Raw genomic sequence first — 19,257 nt, forward strand, 5'->3', positions numbered from 1 at the left:
ACCCTGAGAATCTAAGTAGAGCTTGGGTTGCTGAACAATTCAGAAGTATTAAGACACAAGCAGTTTTACATATTCCTGTTCACAAAAGCACAGGCCCAACAATGCTAGGCAGCAGCTCAGAGGGCTTTTTAGGAAGTTGTTAGTAGCAAATAAATACCACTCAAGCACCTAGAAGTAGCAAATGGATGAATGCCTAGTTTTACTGGTTCGAGCCCAAGGCCCCACCGTGCTAGCCGAGTGGTGGTTGACATGGCCACACCGGGAAGCTGCTGTGCTGAGTGAGGCAGCGTGAGCTCTGTCCTGCTGCCAAGGGGCTGCCATAGGACTTTATACTTGCTGATATTTTATTTCTCCTTCCAAAACAGGAAAAGGGGGAGATTTCTGGGCTTTTATCATGTTTCCTTCTCAAATTGCTCCAGGTACAGTTTGTCATCCTAAGATAAACTTTGCAAAATGTTGCTTGCCGCCAGGGAGAAAGAAAATCCATTTGAACAGGTGTAGTTTGTGTGTGCATCTGGTGTACGCAGCTTGATCCTGTGTTCATAACAGATTTGTGTGGTGTAAGGGCTTTGCAAGTAGCTAGTACTGTTTTCTATGAAAACAGGTTAAACGTGTTGCTTGTTTTAAAACCTGTTCTTGGTTGATGGCTAGGAAAGAATGCAGCAGTTCTCCGCGTGTGCTCACGCTGTTTAGTTTTTGCTAGATGTGAGGAAAGTAGATCATGACTTTAAAGAGCTAAGCTGTGGCTATTCTGCAGGTCTGTGTGAGGGGGTGACATGAGGTTCCTTGAGTACAAAAATGTTAAGCTTAGAAGTGTGCCTAAACAGGTTTAACGCACAAGTTTCAATAGTCACTGAGGTAGCTATTTTAGTTGAATTTAAGCCTAGCAAAAATAACATATACAAACCAGAAGCAAAAGAGGCCATGAAGCCTTTTTTACTTAAGCACATTGGTTTAAGTTAGTGCAACCTTTGTCAGTATCAGTACCTTACAAGTGGCATGGTTTACTTTATCAGTAATGCAATGGAAGGATTGAGGATTCGAAGTTCCACAGAGGCTGTGCTTCCTCCCACAGTTGTTCCCTGTAATAGAGGATGGGGGTAAACCCAGACTGATTTTGTCCAGTGTACAGTGAGAAGCTACAACAAGTAGTTTAACATTCATTAATTGGAAGGTGTTTCTAAGAGCTCCCTTCTCAATTTAATTCTGAAGCAACCACAAGCCTACAAGTTCTCATACATTTATTTACTACTAGAGTTCCTATTACAGATCAGTCTTGTAAAACCATTTCTCCTGGAATACCAGTCAGTAGACTGTTCTCCTGAGAGTTTATTCACTACCAGTTGGGAAACAAGTCCATGCCTGAGCATTCTGTTTTCTAGCATCCAGGGTTTCTTCTTCCATGTATTTGAGCTATTGCGCATGGTCATGTTGGGATAAACCAGCGTAACACAAACCACAGGGCACTGCACACTAAGGGAGCAGTACTTGGTCAGCACACATAACCTCATCGTAGTTCCCAAAGGGCGTTTAATTTCTAGCGTGATCCTAGGCAGTTCCTGTGTAAGTGGAACACATACATTGAAGTCAGCATGTAATTTCTAGTGCTGATAGTTCCAGCAGGGTTGTTGAGCTGCATTTAGGTAGACACTGAAAGCAAGCAGTGACACAGAACATGCACTGTTCTTGTGGTCTTCACTTGCCCCGACACAGGAATATTCACATTTTTTCAAGGAAGTATTCTGTAGTTCCAAACAGCTATATTGCTGATCTCTAATTGTCTCCTATTCTTGAAACAGAAACCATTAGAAACTAGCGTTGTAGTGCTTTTTTCTTTTTTAATTCATCGGTCAGATCTCTAGCCTGCAGTTAGTGTTAAACAGCTCATAAAAAAAGTGCAATATAAGTTAGCCAGCGATTTTTCTTCAATTCAGAGAAAATAATTCAAGTTCCTTTTTTCAAGATACTTGATACTGCATTTCTATAGTACATGTTTTTTATATTTGCCTTCAGCTTATCATAATAAACACCTTCTCAAGGGTGGCTTTTCCATTTTAAAGAGAAACCGTAAGTGGACTATATACTTGTATTTTAAAATAACTAGAAAAGATAGTTTGTGTGCATGTGAGTAAGGTATTTGCTTAGCTGTATCTAGTATAGAGAGTTTTCCAGTACAAGATTTGGGGGTTTTGTACCTAGTTTACATTCCCATGATGCATGTCCCAAGATTTCCTTAGTATGTGCAAAGGATGACAAATATCAGTACTTCATACAACTATATTTAATAAGTTATTACAGAAAAAAATAAAGTCCAAACTACAAAGTTTAAGCAATTGTAAGCAATAGCAGCATTGAGCTCCATGTTTAGTCACAGTACTGCAGTTCCATACAAGCATTAGTCCAAGCCAAAAAGGAAGAAGCCTTGTTAGAATTACTAGCAAAAACAATCTAAGAGAACATGTAATAAAAGATACAGTACATTTAAAATTAGTTGAAAAACAAGTACAGAGATCTTAGCTGTGAATACTCTAAAAGTTATGTCCATTATTCTGACAGTAAAATTACAAATATCTAATACTTTATACCCCAACAGAACTACATCCAGGAAAAAGAAAAAAAAAAAAAAAAAGAAAAGAAAAAAGAAAAGAGCCAAAATTATCTCTTATTAGCACCCTGGTTTTCTACTTACTCCTAAACTTTTTCTTACGTAAATTTGAGTGTGTCAGAATTATGTGGCCAATGTGATTTCTGACCAGCTACCCATTTGGGGTATAGAGTAGTCACTAACATGAATATAAAATACTCTGTGGTATGATAGAACACTATAGCAGCAGAGATTAAGAAGTTTGTCTGGTTTTTAAAAAAAAAAAGGAAGAAAGGAAGGAAAAGAAGAAGGGTTTAGCTGACATCATACAAACTAGCATAAAAGCAACTACATACAAGCCAGATTAAACAAAAGAGACATTTCTACAAATCTGTGACTAATCTTTCACTCATACCTTGCAAGTAGAGATGTCACAATACTGAAATAGTAACATGGGAGCTTTTCCCAGTTAAGCGCCTTTTTTTTTTTCTTTTTTTTTTTTTCTTTTTTTTACTACTCTAACAGATAGTGAAATCAGCAAAGTTATTTGCTAACTGCATATTTGCAATACAATTTGTTTTAGCCCATGCCTTGCTAGCAGGCTATAAAATACAAGCATGTAGGCAGAAATATAAGCATAAACTTTGTACCACTTAGCAGGAATTTTTTTATTCCCTCTTCATTCCTTAATCTCCTTTGTTTGCAATTTGCATACATTCCAACCAGTAGTACCTAATTTGAGTCTAAATTTTACTTCACTATTTGATCTAGTCTATACATTACTTACAGAACTGAACACACAGAGGATACACAATCAACAGACTCTGGACACATTTCTTTCTGCAAGTTACAGATGAGCCACTCTAACACTCCAGCGTAAGTTAGTCTAAAAGGTCATCGGTAACTTGTTGAAGTAATTGCTTTGTCTAGAGAAAGTCATTGTATGCCCTGTTTACGCAACACCAGTTTTAGTCTGGATTGTTTCAGGTGCCAGAACAGAGTCACTGGCTTCAGGAAGGGGTTTCTTCTGGCTGCATAGGGAAACAAAGGTGATGTACATGGAGGCGAAGTGAAAGGTGGTTTGATACTGGCACTTGGTATTGCCAATACAAAATAAAAAAAGGACAAAGACACAAGAGAGGCAGAGAAGAACGGAGAAAGACAAAGAAGCTGAACAGATGTTCAGACGTGGTGGCAATATGGGTTACTGCATTGCTACCAGGAAATGGACGTACATTATTTTGCATTAACTAGGCAGCTACCAACGCCGTGTGGTAACTTCATTAGAAAATGATGTGGGTACCTACAAGTCTGCTCCATGCTGCCACTGATAAACATATGCAGGAAGGAAGTTGTGCAGGAAGGGGTCAATTTGATTAAATAAATAACACGGTGGCAAAATAGAATGAAGAATATATATTTTAGGAGGTTCAATCTAAGACTACTGAAAAGAGCTTATCGAGTTCATGATGAGAAAAGTAACGGAGCATTATGCTGAATGGGCAGGGTCAAAAACCCATTGTTTCGATAGATTTAGTTCCTTATAACGGCAATAGTATTTTATCAACACTGGTGGTGTATAAATCTAGACAGCGAACTGGTACTGTGACATCCCTATTATCTCCCTAAATCATTTTGATAAAGGAAAAGGCTTTTCAAAGTATCACATTTTTTCTGCTTCATTCTGTCATTTTATTGCCCAATTCTTTGTTACAATTTTCCAATCACTTTACATAACCAACCATTTTCATCATTGCCACACTATTGTAAACCACATCAGCAAGTTAATACATAAAGCTTTGCATTTCAAAAAACTAGACACTTTAGTAACAATATTACAAAGATTTTAGCTTCAAAAATAACTGAAAATGAAAAAAATAAACTTTTAAAGAATTAGCATCATAAAATTAATTTATTCCAAGTAAAAATACAAAATAATATTAATGACATTGACCAGATATGAAAGTCTCTCCCAGAAACAACTATATTAATGGTTGAGAAAGCACTCCTTAAAGAAAATACGAAATAAAAATGAAAAATATGTAAATATGTTTAATTTTTTTCTTAGCAAAAAATCTTTCTAAAAATAACAATGAAAATTTGTCTCAGTACAAAGGCTACATTACTATTGAAAAAATACCAGCATGAAGAAAAGGTACATATTTGACAGTAGAAAAATGATTTTAGTGAATCACAATGTCTAAAGTTTGCAATGAAAATAAATCTGCAATAAAGATTTATGCCTTTTTTCTTTTCATTTTTCTTTTTTTTTTATACAAACAGTACAAACAGTATTGCACATAACAACAAATAGTCGAGGTTAGGTTAGCCTTCAAAAAAATCGACTAGTTCAAGTCTCACATCAGAAAAGGCCACAATAGGACCTGTTGTACCCAGGGGCTTCTTAGTCAAGTTGCAGTTCAGAACTCCATATTTTAAAAAATAACTTTTTTTTTTTTGAAGGACCCTCTTTTAATATAACATATTAACAACTCAGGGGCACATTCATTTACAAAACAAAAGGGAGCATGTCATAATTTAATAAACTAAAAAAAGTTCTCTTTAAAAAAATACAAACAGAAGAACTCTCACAATTCTGGTCAGTCGTGCATAATCACACTTGATTATAAATATACAAATTAAGGGAAAATATTTTTTCACCTTCTATTCACAACTTTCAGCACCAAATGGAGTTTGTGTTTACACCTGTTCTTTATGATGATTTTGTTTTAGATTTAATCCATCATTTTGCGATATTGTACATTTTCCAGCTTCTCTTTCTCTCTCTCTTTCTCTCTGGGGGTATTTTTCTACATGAAAGAGGGGTATTTCTTCAAAAAGGTTTACTTCTTTCACATAATTAGGTAGATTTCTGTAGGTTAGCTATGATCTTTAATATTACAGTTATAAAGCTCTAACTTCTTCATTTTCAAAAAAACTCAAATAAGCATGAAAAAAATAAAGTTACCCATCTGTTAAATCATTTTTCTTGCAGAATTAAATTAATATATATTTTTCTGAATAAACTTACTTAGAAAATATCATTTTCTTTCCTATATTTCAAAATTGAGGTATTGCAAAAGATCATGTCAGTCAGAAAGCATGCCTTTTTCTTTAAAAAAAATCATCAGCCGACTGTTGAAAACTGTCTAGATACAAAAAGTAGTGCATAACAAAATGTCTTGTACAGATGAAAAAAAAAACAGAAAAGACACCTGGGCTGGGAAAAGCAATATCACAAAAACGCCCAGAAGTAACTTCAAAAGGGATAATTATAATAAGCATTTTAAACCAGTAAAAAACTATTTTTTCTTTTTTTTTTTTTTTCCAAAAACAGAAAAAAAATCCTTTCAAAGCCAATACTTGCAACTAAACATTGGGAAAAACAACTTACTAAATTAGACACAAACAAGGACATCACGACAAACAAAACCCAGAACATTTAAATCTACTATGCGGTGTCATATCCAGTCAGATTGTCCCCAGAACTGCAAAATCAAAGGAGGAAAAAGAAAAAAAAAAAATAGTGTACATATTCTCACAATCATTAGTATACCAAGTGTGTTTATATTTATATGCTATCTGCAGCCCCATAGCTCATGCTAAAAAAATGTCCACTGTGTTAGCAGGTCTTAATTGTATTCAAGCTTCACAGGATACTTCCAGGGATTAGAGAGATAACGCCACATCCACAGAGCAGACATCTCATGTTACTTTTATATGCAGACATTTCTTTAGCACCACTTTTTCTCCTAACTTTCTTAAATGTGCCTAGTTTATTAGTTTGACAGACTATCTAATCGGTAGTGTGTGTGTATGCTAGCATGAGCTCTTTGGTTTTCCGGACAAGGTCTGCAGCTACCTAAATGATGCAAGCATTAGGAGAGAGATTGTAACTAAGAGCTCATTTCTGTTTATGTACCTGTTATGAACTGCCAAAAATGTGTTAATGTTGGATACAGAGGCTTTAACAGTTAAGTTTGATCACAGTACTAGACATAATCACTTTACTATATAAAATAAATTGCACGATATATAACAGAGCACCGCAAAGTACTTCATCTACCATCCACAAATTTGTTTTAAGAATATCCTACAGCTAGTTTTTATATTTGTTGTAATATAGGTCATTCTGTAATGGGCTGATCCTAATTTCAGAAGCATTACATTTACTGAGGCATGCCTTCCTCCAGTCAGTAATCAATTTTTTTTGTTACTGAGTATTTTGTAGCCTACGTAGATTCATGATTTGTGCATTGTGGGCAGGTTTTATATTAGACATATAAAATTTATTGCATGCAGCAACCTGATTAAGTAAACATGCAGTCAAAAAATATTGACCTTCCTTGGAAGCTTTTCTGTATGCTATACTGATCTCCTTTCAGCAGCCATCACTATTTTAATCACATATTCATTTTTTAATTGATACCCTAGCCTGAATAGAGTATTATGGTATTAGTAATACCATTTTAATAGCAGCAAAAGCTATTGCAGCATACATTTACATAACACTAAAAGACCTAAAAAAAAAAACAAACTGAAAAAAAACCCAACAACCACAAAAAAAAACCAAAACAAACAAACAAACAAAACCCCTCAGCAAAACAAAAGAAAAAAGTCTGATCCAGCTTATGAGGTATCATCCTTACAAGTCAAAATGGAGAGCAACTAAAGGCTTATTTTCTTTAAGGGTTATTACTACTCTAAATGACCCAAACTAATGATTGCTGAATATCTGTTTAAGTTTTTGCTACATCTGCCACCTACTTGTGAATATTACCTTTGGTAAGTCATCTGCTAGGGGCAAGTCTAAATTTCTGAAAATAAGTGCATGCTCCAGTTTAAAAATAAAAATAATTATAATTATAATAAAAAAATCTTCATCACATACACATCAACCCAGTGAAGGCTGATGAGAATGGCAGTCTACATAATGTCACTAGTGACAAGTCTTGTGTAGGAAATTAAGGTACCAAGCAGATGTTTGTGTGAATCAAAGTGCAAAATCAGTACAGTTACACTCTGCCGGTTTGTATTATACTGGACACTGAGTTCAGTAATGTGACTGTAAATAATAATAATAATAGTAATAAAAAGACCCATATCTTCATTAAAGTCGAGGACGAATGCACAGATTTCCAGAACACTAAGCCCTGAGGCAGCACTCTCTTTTCACATGATTTAATCTACTCCAGGACTTGTTGCTGGGTGAGGCCTGGGGTTCAGCTCCAGCGGAACGGGACGTGGCGGGGCCGGTCACCTCCCTCCTTTACCAGTGGTTTGTGGAACTCTCGACCAGCACGAGAGTGTATGCTCGCCCAGCAGTATTCACAGTAATACTGCAAACAGGTAACATTGGCACAAAAGAATGGAGCAAATTTTCCACCACAGCGAGTGCCCTGGCATTCATCACACATCTGATCATCCAGCACATATGGCTTCACTTCCACCTGCACCAGGAACAAGAAAGAAGATTACATAGTTTTGTTAAGTATGAAGAGAAGGGACAATATTTTAATTTTTTTTACTCTACTGAAGATCTTCAACTAATGCTGGATTAACCCAAGGACATTGGTAGTTAAATTTTCATACCAACCACTTTACTTGTCAGAAAATCTCAAGAAAGAAGAGTGTGCTTCGATAACTCTTCAACATTTCTTGGAAAAGTTAGGTATGCGAAAGTACTAAGGTGGAAGTACAGTAAAAATAGCATCCCCAAGGATTTTGCTGCTGTCTTTAGAAACCTCCAGGAATGTAAATACAGTTGTAACAGGGGTGCGAGAGAGCAGCTTTTAGGAAGAGAAATTATAAAGAACAAAATTGTATTTCTAAACCTCAGAGGTCCAGTGAATTTCCAAGGTGGTTTTTTTTTCCAGAGAGTTTTTTTGTTTCTTGATTTGTTTTTTGTGAATTGCAAAATGCAGGACCAGACGAATAAATGAAGAGAGGATTCAACTTAAGATTAAATGCACTTGTATTCAATAGCCTGCCTTACGCTGGCAAAAAATCACTATCTAAAGACTTGTAGCTTTAGCAACGTAGTAAGATTTCCTAGTTGTTCCAGCTATGGCCATGCCATCGAACACAAATAGGCTGGAGAGCTGCTGACTTTTGTCTTGCACTCAGCTGTAAACATCTTGGGACTGGAATTATTTTTGTTTTTAAAGCACTTGTGCCAAACAGCGCTATTTTGATGCATGACTAGGCACTTGCGATAATACTATTACAAAAGTTGACACCATGTGAGTTCTCTCCTGTGCGTCTGTTCCTACGAATCAGGCCCACACATTTAAATTGAGTGTTTATTCATTCTGGGGAAATCATTAGTTTATGCATGTGTAATTCTTACGGTTCTATGATGCCATTTATAAAGTGGCTTACATACAGTCAGCTACACTAAAAGAGAGAAAAAATTGAAATATACTTTTATTATAAATAATTCTGCTGTAACTGCACAAGTGCTCGTCTCGCAAAATTTGTATATTGCAAGGAAAATTTGACTCCAGTAGCTATGCTTACATACATGCAGTATTAGAGAAACACAGAATGAGATATTAAGTTGAAAAACAAGAAGTGTATTATACAAAAAAGCTTCATGCTGAGTTTTACTTCAGTTTCTCCTGATCACATTTCAACAAATGTTATTCATTTGAATTAAAGCTTGTATATTGAATTATATTTCTTGCCTATGGAACAGCTAGAACTGCAAAGTTCTAAATTAAATATTTTTTTTTTTAATTACACTGTACTAATAGCGTTGCATGGAGCAAGTCTGAATTAACTGCTGGTTTGCATATCAGGTGCCATACCACTAAAATTAAAAGCATCATGTAAAATAAAATAGCAGTGTCTCAAATGAAATTGGAAGAAAGTAGGTCCAACGGCCAGCACATCTCTAGATCCCCACCTACTCATATTTCCAAAGCATGAATTGTGAAGGTCTGAAATAGATTCTTTCTCTTATTCCTTTTCCAGTTTTAGTGGAAATAATTTTAAGATTGTATGCTGTACAGTTCAGGGATTTCAGTCTATTAGATTTAAAAACTTAACATTTAAGGACTGAATAAGAGACTTCATACTTCTTCAAACTCACAGATAGACCTATTTTAAAAACACATAAAAGGTAATTAAGTAAGCTTAAATTATCAATCTACCAACTGGGAAAAGTGCTGATTAATAGAAAAAGCTACCAGCTAGCATAATTTGTGACTCTATCCTATAGCTCAGAAAAAAACCCCAAGTTTTTAAGCACGGCTTATATATAAATCTCAAAGGGTTCAACTCTGTGATTAAGACTCCAAAATTAATCTTCTTAGTCTCTCTGTAAAATTTTTCAGAATTCAGTGGACAAGAAATATTTAGTAACAGCCTTGTCTTAGTTGAAGTCATGACGTATAGTATCACCAAAGAAAAGTAATTGGAGGACTTATAACTCCCATGACCTCATCTAATCTGACAAAAAGTTCAGTTCAGATTTTAAAGAGAAAGTAAAAATAGCTTGGACTTTGCAGCTGTGTGCTTTCTTATGTATAGTGCCCATAACAGACACACTCAATACATATTTTTACAATAGGGATGGCTTGGTTTCTACTTTAATATAAATTGTTTCTTAAGAATACATGTCTTCAGCCTGACAGGTATCAGCAGTGCATGCTGTATGTTCTTTTGAAGAATTCCAAACGTCGACTCCTCAAAACCATAGGTGTTATTTGTACATTATAACCAAGATATGAAGACAGAAGGTCTAAAGGGAAAAAAAAATCCTGGAAATTAAGTAATGCTTTCTTTTAATGTCTTCAACTCAGATTTCAGTAAATACCTTAACTTCACTCTACACTTGAAAAGCCCTCTAGAAACCAGGATTTCATATGGACTGAACAAAAGCATCTAATTTCCACGCCTTTTGCCTATCAAGCATCCATTGGCATTTGGTTTTGGATAAATAATTTTCAAGATTTTTGAGGCCAGCATTACCTATCATGTTAAGCCTGTGTTTTAGAAACCTCAAGTCTAGACGTACATTGCTGAGAAAAAATGTTGCCTAATAATAGTGAAAGTGCCAGAAGCTACATAAATAGCCAGTAACTAAAAGCCTTCTTCTAAAGGAGAAGAACGAAGCTGGGAAATTCTACAGTGTTTGACCTTCAGAATTCAAAACAAAACCAAGAATAAACAAGCTTACAACCAAGTATTTTCTGGGTTTAGTGCTATACCGTTATTTAAGATGTTTAAGATACATTTTCCCACTCTGCTTTAGCTGCTTAAATAAGCTTTTAAATAATTAACAAATGTAATCTGAAGAACAAAGGTTAAAGTGTTCTACAACACAATATTAATATAAGGAGGTTCTTCATGTCTGTATAGTTTTGTGAGTAGCCACCATTCCTGTTCCTACTGTTTTACTTACCCGTTTATCAATGTCATTATGTTGGAGCTGGACAAAGCGAGCACTGATAGCAGCAATATAGCTCTGCTGGTTGGAGAAAGCAACTCTGCCGGCACCTTTTGGGTACTTCAACTCTGGGTCTGTATCAATGCCAGCATAGCAGACACCTCCATATAAACGGTCCATAATCATTGCCAGTTCAACTGCAAGAAGTCGATATTAAATAGTATAGATTTAATATAAATAATAGTGCTGCATTTGGTTTGTTGCATTAAAAAAAAAACCAAAATGCGATTTGCCTTACTGTACTTGTCTTCCAAAGTCTAAAATAGCAAACCCCAGTGCTGGTTTTAACAGACTGAATCAACTCTACATGAATTATAACAAAATATGAAAGAAAAACCCAGAATCTGTAAAAAGAAACTTGATGTGACTGAAGTGTGAAAAAAAAAATGCAGAGTTACATTGTTAAAGTAGATATCAGGTCAACTGGTTTAGAATTTATCATCTTGTAAATTACAACTGTGGTATTTGGGGCAGTATTCAGGATCTCCCCAAGCTCCAGCCAGGCTCATTAATGTCAGTTTGCCATAAGATCCCTTAAAAGATATTCCTGTGTTTAGAATCTGGTATTTTGCCCTGAGTACTAAGGTTGAAAAGACATTAAGGGGTTTACATTTGAAACAAAATTTTGTGAAACAGAAGTTACTGCACTTAAAGCAAGCCTACATTTTGGATGCAACTTAATATTTTTGTAGAACAATAACTTGATGGTTCTTGCTTTTTCTGACACTAAGAATAACTCTGAAGAAGTTATAAATATCATTCATAAAATATGACAGGCTGAGTGTATGGCTGAGGAAATACACAGGAGGAAAATCAAGAGAAAGAACTGAAGAAAGTGGAGAAGGGGCATGTGATCTGTGTAAAGATGTTATGGTCACCAAGCCAAGTTCTCTGTAAAAGTTGATAGGCAAAAAAATTTGTCAGATGGATGAGGGAAAGACCTGCGTAAAGCAAGATACTAGGACCTGCACAGGCCCTGCCAAGCCAGTCATTTTTCTATGCTAATGTGTGAAAACACTATCAGTAGCAAGTTAAAATTCAGCTATCTAGGAAAAAATGAAAAAGATAAACTAAATATTTAGATCCTTTTTCTTCTCGCAAAATTCTTACTGGTTAATTACATACAGAATAGAGACAATTTTCAAATTGAGTATGTATGTGTGTTTGTATAAATTGTGTGTGACATTAACGGAAGACCATATGCTAATTTGTCCATTTGCAAAAAGCAAACCAATGTCTGACTCATTCTACCAAACCAGGTAATACTCTTGCTCCAAACAGTAAGGGAAAACTATCAGCATAACGTAGTGACTAGTAGATTCTTCTGCTTCCTAGTGATTTGGAATCATCATTTGGGTAGTGACCCCAGAAAGTGACAGTACAGAATAAACATCAGGAACACTTAAACATTTACAACAGTATTTCCAGTAAGTTACTCTTGCCAATAAACAGAGAATATATAGGATTCCAGGGCAAGGAAACCATGCAGTGCTCAAACATCTTAGTAAAAAACTTCTGTATCAGATCTTTAAAGCTGCAAACAAGAAAAACTGGAATTTGTCTGCTTTGGAGTAGTTAACTATTTCAAGGCATCTGTTTTCAAATGCAAATGTAATCTAGGACATGCCAAATTACGCAGTTTTATAAAGGCTATAATTAGAAATGAGGTAATTTTTAATTGTTACTATTTACATAATTACTATCTTACAATTATGCCTTATTTTAAGATGGTGAGGAAAGTGAAAGTTGCCAAGAAAACTGGACTGGGAGAAATATTAACTGTCAGCAATAGCTGGGGAACCTTGTGTACAGCTTCCCAAAAGAATTAGAATTACCAAAAGATAAAGCAAGGAGGTGAAGTTCTAGTGGACTGGAAAGTGGCTGCCAAAGGAAAGTAAGGGCTACCAGGAAACCTGACCCAGAAGTCCTTCTTCCAGACAACGACGGAGGGACCTTGTCTATAACTCCATGGGAAAATCAGGGTTAGGGTTGAGAAAAAGGGAAAGAGAAATCATAAAGCTACAGTTGGAATTGGTTTGGAAAGGGTCTGGCAGAAGTTTGTATTCTAGTCAAAGGAAAAGGGAACTTGTCTGCATCTCAGCCAAACAAATCAGGGTTAGGATTAAGGTGGTACAAAAAAAAAAATAAAAAAAAAATTCACCCAAAGTCTTGGATATTATGCAAACTTGGAGAAAATTGTTTCTACATAAAATCCTAATTAGTACCCGATTTAAAAGATAAAAATGTTCAGTTTGTATTTTTAGATAGGAAGGCACTCACTGATTTAGAAAGTGAGCTATATCTTTGGAAAAGACAGGGTGTATTTTCTGTTCTTTTACATGTGTTATATAATCTCTTCAGCTTAATCTGGAACCCCCTGCTACATACCCTACATTTTCCTTCTACTCACCAGCTCGGAGGGGCCGTGGAACTCCTCCAACAAAGATAGTTTTTCTTGGATCCAAAGGCTGAGACCCATCCATCACAAAGTCACTGTCACTTAGGTTCCAAGGTCGAATTTGTACCTGTTTTAAGAATTGTTTTTAGTAGAGGTAATTGACAACTCAAAAATAAGAAACAACTTCCAAATCCTTCTATAATTAAAAAATACAATTTTAACTTAACAAAAGCAGTAAATCAGTCGTACAAGCACCAAAACAATTTGAGAACATAGCTTATCTGTTTGAAAGAGGGTGAACAGATCATTTATCACCTCTAGAGGCCAGGCTTGAGTCAAATTTCATCATAGCAAACTCCTACCTCATTCATTCCCTGCCCCCAATCGCCATTATAATGAGAAATCCGTGAAAGGACTTTCAGAACATTTTACCATTAATGTGCAATTACAGTTGCAGTTCGGGCTTCTGGCTTTCCTGAAGTCACGTACAGTGATCCACAAATTTTAAAGCAGTCATAGGAGCGGAGATAAAATTAATTTCTGTGCTTGGACACAAAAGGTGTTTTTATGTGCGAATGCTTGCTTCTGTTAAGCAGCAAGCAACACAGTCAATAAGAAATCTTCAGATTACACAGAGGAAAAGCCGCTCACAAGTTATGTGGATAAACCTGTTCATCCATCTATTTTTTTGATCCTAGAATTCACATAAGCACATTCTCTGTGCTGTAATATTGGGTTTTCATTCATCTGTGCAAGCTTTTTAATAGTGTTTTTAAAAGGCAGCACTTTTTTTATCTGATCATGTTCTTCTGTAGTTTTCATCTAACCTATATGTAGCCACAGCTACAAAAAAGACTAGCATTAAAGAATATTAAAGATGTGAACAATAGAAACAGGTCACCGTATGTCTTCTATTCTGCTATAGCTTTCTGCATTACTTGTTTTTACTCTACAGTTTATAGTGGGTAAATAAGACCAAAATCGTAAATTGATTAGCAATAGCATGCAGAAAAAATACTAATTAAGAAACCTAAAGAAGTACAGAGGATATTTGAAGCTATCTAGATTTTAAGGGGGGGAGTGTGTGTTAAAATAAAGCCTTATGCAATGAAATGAAACATTTCATAATATAAAGGGAAAGATTATAATCTGATTGTTTTACAGCTAATATTGTAAAAGGATGCATACTCCTGTGAGATACTAGAAGTACCAAATATAAAAGTTAATTGAACATAGCATTTATCAAAAAGAAGGAAATGTTTAAAACCATGTTGTGCTGATACAGAAAGACAATTCAATGTAACAGCAAGGGCAGCAACAGGAAATGGACAAGTCAATTAACTGTATTTATTTATTTATTAACGGAAAAGAGTAACAGCAAGTGGGTCAGCAACCAGCACAAGTGTCATGGCATAAGCTACTTACTGGTTTATCCTTGATTGTGGGACTCGACACACACAGGTAAAGTTTCCCATCTTCTTCCAGACAGGCATCTATCAGAGCTTGTACAGAGCTTTCTTCCTGGAACAGCAGAAAGGCATAACCTTGGAAAGGATAAAGGCACAAGAAAGAAAAAAACAGGTTAATTTATAAAGCATTTTTTTGATAAAGAAAACAAACCCAAGTGAGTAAGATATACAAATTACAAATAACTGTTAAGGCTGGTAGGTTTTTTCATAAATTAAATTCACCAAATAGATCATACTCTCAATACAGTATTGATTTCAGAATGGAAGCAAGTGTGTTTGCTGCATATGAGTATGTTTATTTGATTAATTAATGATTTTGAGCAGTAAGAATATAGGCTGGTGAATAAGGGATTCTTATTATCAAATAGCTGTATCTAAGCTATTTATTAGTGGTATCTGCTGATATCTGTGTTCATCGTCTTACAAAGCAGGCACCAAGTTTCTGGTTACTATGTACAATGAATAAATATTAGTAGGGTCAAAAAATTGGACAGGTAAACAGATAAACAGATTTCTATGCTTACGTACTGAACTATGAAAAAACTGCTCACCTAAAACCAGTAAGCATGAGCAAAAAACAGCGGCATGCATTGTCTTTTATTATGAGTCAAAGACCTGCTGTTGTTATTTCTATATAAATACAGCAGTTCAAAAGAAAGAAAGAAGAAAGTCCAATAAAAATTGCTCCAAGTGATTCAGAATTCCAGGACTTTAAATTAGCCACTAAAACTAAGAGTGTGGCATTCAGTGCTCTTCTGAATGCAGCTGGCAAGAAAGCTTTCTTCAGTTTTTCTTAATGTTGTTAAATTTGAATGAAGATTTGACCCAAGCAGTCCATGCTTTTGCTACTTCAGAAATGAAACTAATACAGCACACTGTTCACCAAGAAAGCCACCTAAAGGCTGGCTGCTAGGCTTGAATACAGCTGCCCAGTGTAGAGGACTTTTTCAAGCATGCATTGCTCTTTTGCACCATAATCAGTACAACTCAGTTTTCTCACTGAATGCGAACATGTTTGCTTTGACCTTTACAATTTGGCACTTGTGAGTCTTACAGGCAACATCTTTTCAGAAAATCTGCAGCAATTGGAGGCAGCTGGAGTTTAAGCAGGGACTGCTAGACCCTCTCTGCCTAAGACCCTTGACACAAACTAAGCATCTGCATGATGAAACAACATATTTAAATTATGACAACCTTTGACATAGCTTCACACAGTCTATTTGCTATTAATATTGTACCGACTTATCCTAATCTTGCATTATTGAGTGAATACCATTTGGCACGTCCTTTTTAGATAAATTCTACACAACTCTGATTTACAAAAAAATTTAAAATAGACACTGAAAAAGTGTTTTCCTCTGTAGAGTTATTATCTACCAAATTACATCTTACCCTACCATCTCCAGTCCTGTGTGACTTCTCAAAGAACATTAAATTCTATGTAGCTGGCTGTTTTCAGATGTGACAAAAAGTTTGCATTAACAACATAGTTATAGCCTAGAACACATCTAGAAAGACTCATTCACCCAAGAAAACAAAATAATTTGATCGTCACTCTTCCTAGCAAACAAGGAACTTGCATACCTAGAGCTGGAGTGAAGATACCAGTCCCAATAAACAGTTGAATACTTATTGAGTAAAAACATTGGCTTCCTCTCTAGCAAATGTAATTCTCTTAAAACAGTCCCCTAAAGATATAAACACACTTCAAAATTTTAGTTTTAGCCTTTACAAAACTAATTATATTGAGTTTGAAAATAATTAGCTCGCAGTCACCGTCACTTTTAGCTTCATTTTACTTTCCATCCATGCACTTCTTGTATCTTCCTCACTCCATGCCATCCCTTCTGATTATATACAATAATCAGACCCAAAACTTTTTACAATTCACTGGAAAAAGGGAACAGTGTATTTTGTTGTAAGAAAAGTTAGTACAACTTTTAAAGGGGTACTAGCAGAGGGAAGATGAGGAGAAAGATTAGTTTCCCTAAATTCTGAAGCACACAGCCTAGGAGCTCCTCAACCTTGAACTCAAGGATTCATTACTTTATGGAAAGCAGTACAAGAGCTAAGCTCCTTTGTACATGTCCCATTCTGACATCTAAACAGTGACACAATTTCCATATGAAAGGATAATTTACTTCAGTTCGTCTAATTTCACTTAACCTTGCTGGGAACAAACTGGAAAATCTGGCATATATGCTGTGTCCCACAAGCTTGAAACAAGGTTGTCACCTGAAATGCAAGATACACTTGAAACTACCATATAATGTTGCTATAGTCTGGAAAATGCATTTTTGCTAGCCTAGACAATCTGGAAAATCTCTATTTCAATTAAAATCAACGTAGACATACCTTCTCTAATGATGGGAACCTTTCTGTAGTACTGAAAACACATTTTGTAATAAGGCTTCAGTGATCCCTTCAAAACAATGTGCTAGATGGAAAGGTTAAGGTGCTTATTCTGCCTTTCTTTTAATAGCAGAATCTTGATATTCATACTTCTATATTAAACACTGGCATGTTGATACAAATTACAGGCCATCCTATTGGAGTTTTAGCTAGAAGTGTATCATGCATGTGTTCTGCCCATCCTTCCTCAATGCAGTTACCAAAAGTAATTCATAAGTTCTTTAAATTCTTGCATTTGAGAACAGCAGTGTATAAATTGCTGTTCCAATACATCAACCATAAGCTGCGTCTTCTGGTACAAAGCCAGCATTTTGGCATTCAATTGTTACATAATCAACAGGGAAAGATTAACCTATTCCTGGCTCTTAGAATTGGGGTTACTTCTCAAATAAAGAAAAAAAATCATATATAAGATCGAAGAGTATTTGTATATCCATGTCGGAGGTCTGCATATCATTTATTGATTTACTATATAACTGACCTCAAATCTGTAAGTCCTAAAATTCAGCCCACTTACAAAATTAGGTATAGAAATCATATTCTAAGGGTCATGTGTTTTCAGTTTTATAACACTGAGGTTCAGTGGCAGAACTAAGAGAATGAAGAGAAGAACTTTCTTCTCTTTACATAATGCATAGCAAGTGAGAATTGTCTCTGGGTAGTCACATATATCCATTTCATATGCAAAACAGAACTCCTTAACACTTGAAAAAAGTTAACTACCTTTGAAGCACACTTTATTCTATCTTTTTAAAGTTTAGACTGTGTCCTTTCTGATGTTTTTATAGGCTCCAAGATTACAATAGCATCTATCATCCACCTAAGATCTTATAAAACTATGTCAACATATATCTACCTTATATTATTATGTAAAAAAATAAGATGGCATTAAACTGGTAAAGAAAATTTATGTTCTAGTCTCATGTCTTTGGGTTTATTTTTGGATGGTGGAGATGGCTAACTCAAAAAAGCAGATTTAAATAGACATTTTTTTCATTAAATATAAGTAGCACTTTTTTTCCTGGATTTTAAAAAATAGCTTTTAATTGAATAATGGTTGTATTTACTAGAACTTTTAGAATAAGTCTGTTTTAAAAGCCCACAGCAAAGGAACATTTAGAAACAGTGTGAACCAAATTTCTAAATCAGTTAGTGTGATGACAAAGGGTCATTGCTCAAAGTCAGCCTTAGTAATCTTATTAGAAGATGCTTTGAACATGAATAAAACACATTTCTAAATCCAAAGATGAAATGACTATTAAAAATGAAACTCATTTTTTTAAAAATAAAAATCTGAGGTGTTAAAAAAAAAAACACAGACTTTCTTTTAAACATTGCAGTGACACGACTGGATTTTCAAAAAACATCAAAGACTTTAAATACTTAAAAACCCTCAAAATAGAAAGGGCTGTAATCTCACTTAGCTACTGCAGAAGAGTGAAATTATGTATTAGTCAGAGCTGCAAAGATGAATTTCTTTTAGTCAGTCTAATTTTAAATGGCACTGTATGACCCTGTCAGCTGATTCCTTTCTCTGAAAAACAAAAGGTGTGCAAGAAATGTGAACAGTTCAGCATCTTACACTGAGATTCCTGTTCATTTTTATGCATTTTTCAGGAGTACCAGACTAAGTCTGAAAGGCAAGAAATCCTCCATACGCCACATTAAAGGTAGGTTTTGGGGTAGGTTTTGTTTGTTTTTAATTAAAGGTATTTGCTCCATATCCTGAGTTCCATTGAAAAATAATTGGGTCCTGAATCTAAATAGCAATTAAATGAAATTTACATAGTTAAATGGAAGCCAGGATACATAAGGAAAAGTCAGCAAGCAAGCAGATCACATGGAAGAGCTGAATGGAACCAGAGGCTCAGTATCAGTAGCTTCTGTGAAATAAACTGCATGTCTTCATATTTTCAATTTTACCATTAAATAGGCTGCATCA

General features: G+C 35.2%; 1 protein-coding gene across 5 annotated transcripts in view; it reads right to left on the bottom strand.

Moving 5' to 3' along the window:
- Positions 1-2,266: 2,266 nt before the first annotated feature.
- Positions 2,267-19,257, bottom strand: part of CPEB3 (cytoplasmic polyadenylation element binding protein 3) — an 85,246-nt gene continuing 68,255 nt past the window's right edge. For all 5 annotated transcript variants that reach the window (XM_040607055.1, XM_040607054.1, XM_040607058.1 and 2 more), the window contains 4 exons: positions 14,860-14,978; positions 13,447-13,561; positions 10,992-11,173; positions 2,267-8,034 (listed from right to left, as the gene is read on the bottom strand). In XM_040607055.1, coding sequence (XP_040462989.1) covers positions 7,807-8,034; positions 10,992-11,173; positions 13,447-13,561; positions 14,860-14,978 — 644 coding nt within the window. In that variant the 3' untranslated portion in view covers positions 2,267-7,806. The remainder of the gene's footprint in view (positions 8,035-10,991; positions 11,174-13,446; positions 13,562-14,859; positions 14,979-19,257) is intronic.

The sequence above is a fragment of the Falco naumanni genome, chromosome 9, assembly GCF_017639655.2.
Source record: "Falco naumanni isolate bFalNau1 chromosome 9, bFalNau1.pat, whole genome shotgun sequence".
NCBI classification, from domain to species: Eukaryota; Metazoa; Chordata; class Aves; order Falconiformes; family Falconidae; genus Falco; species Falco naumanni.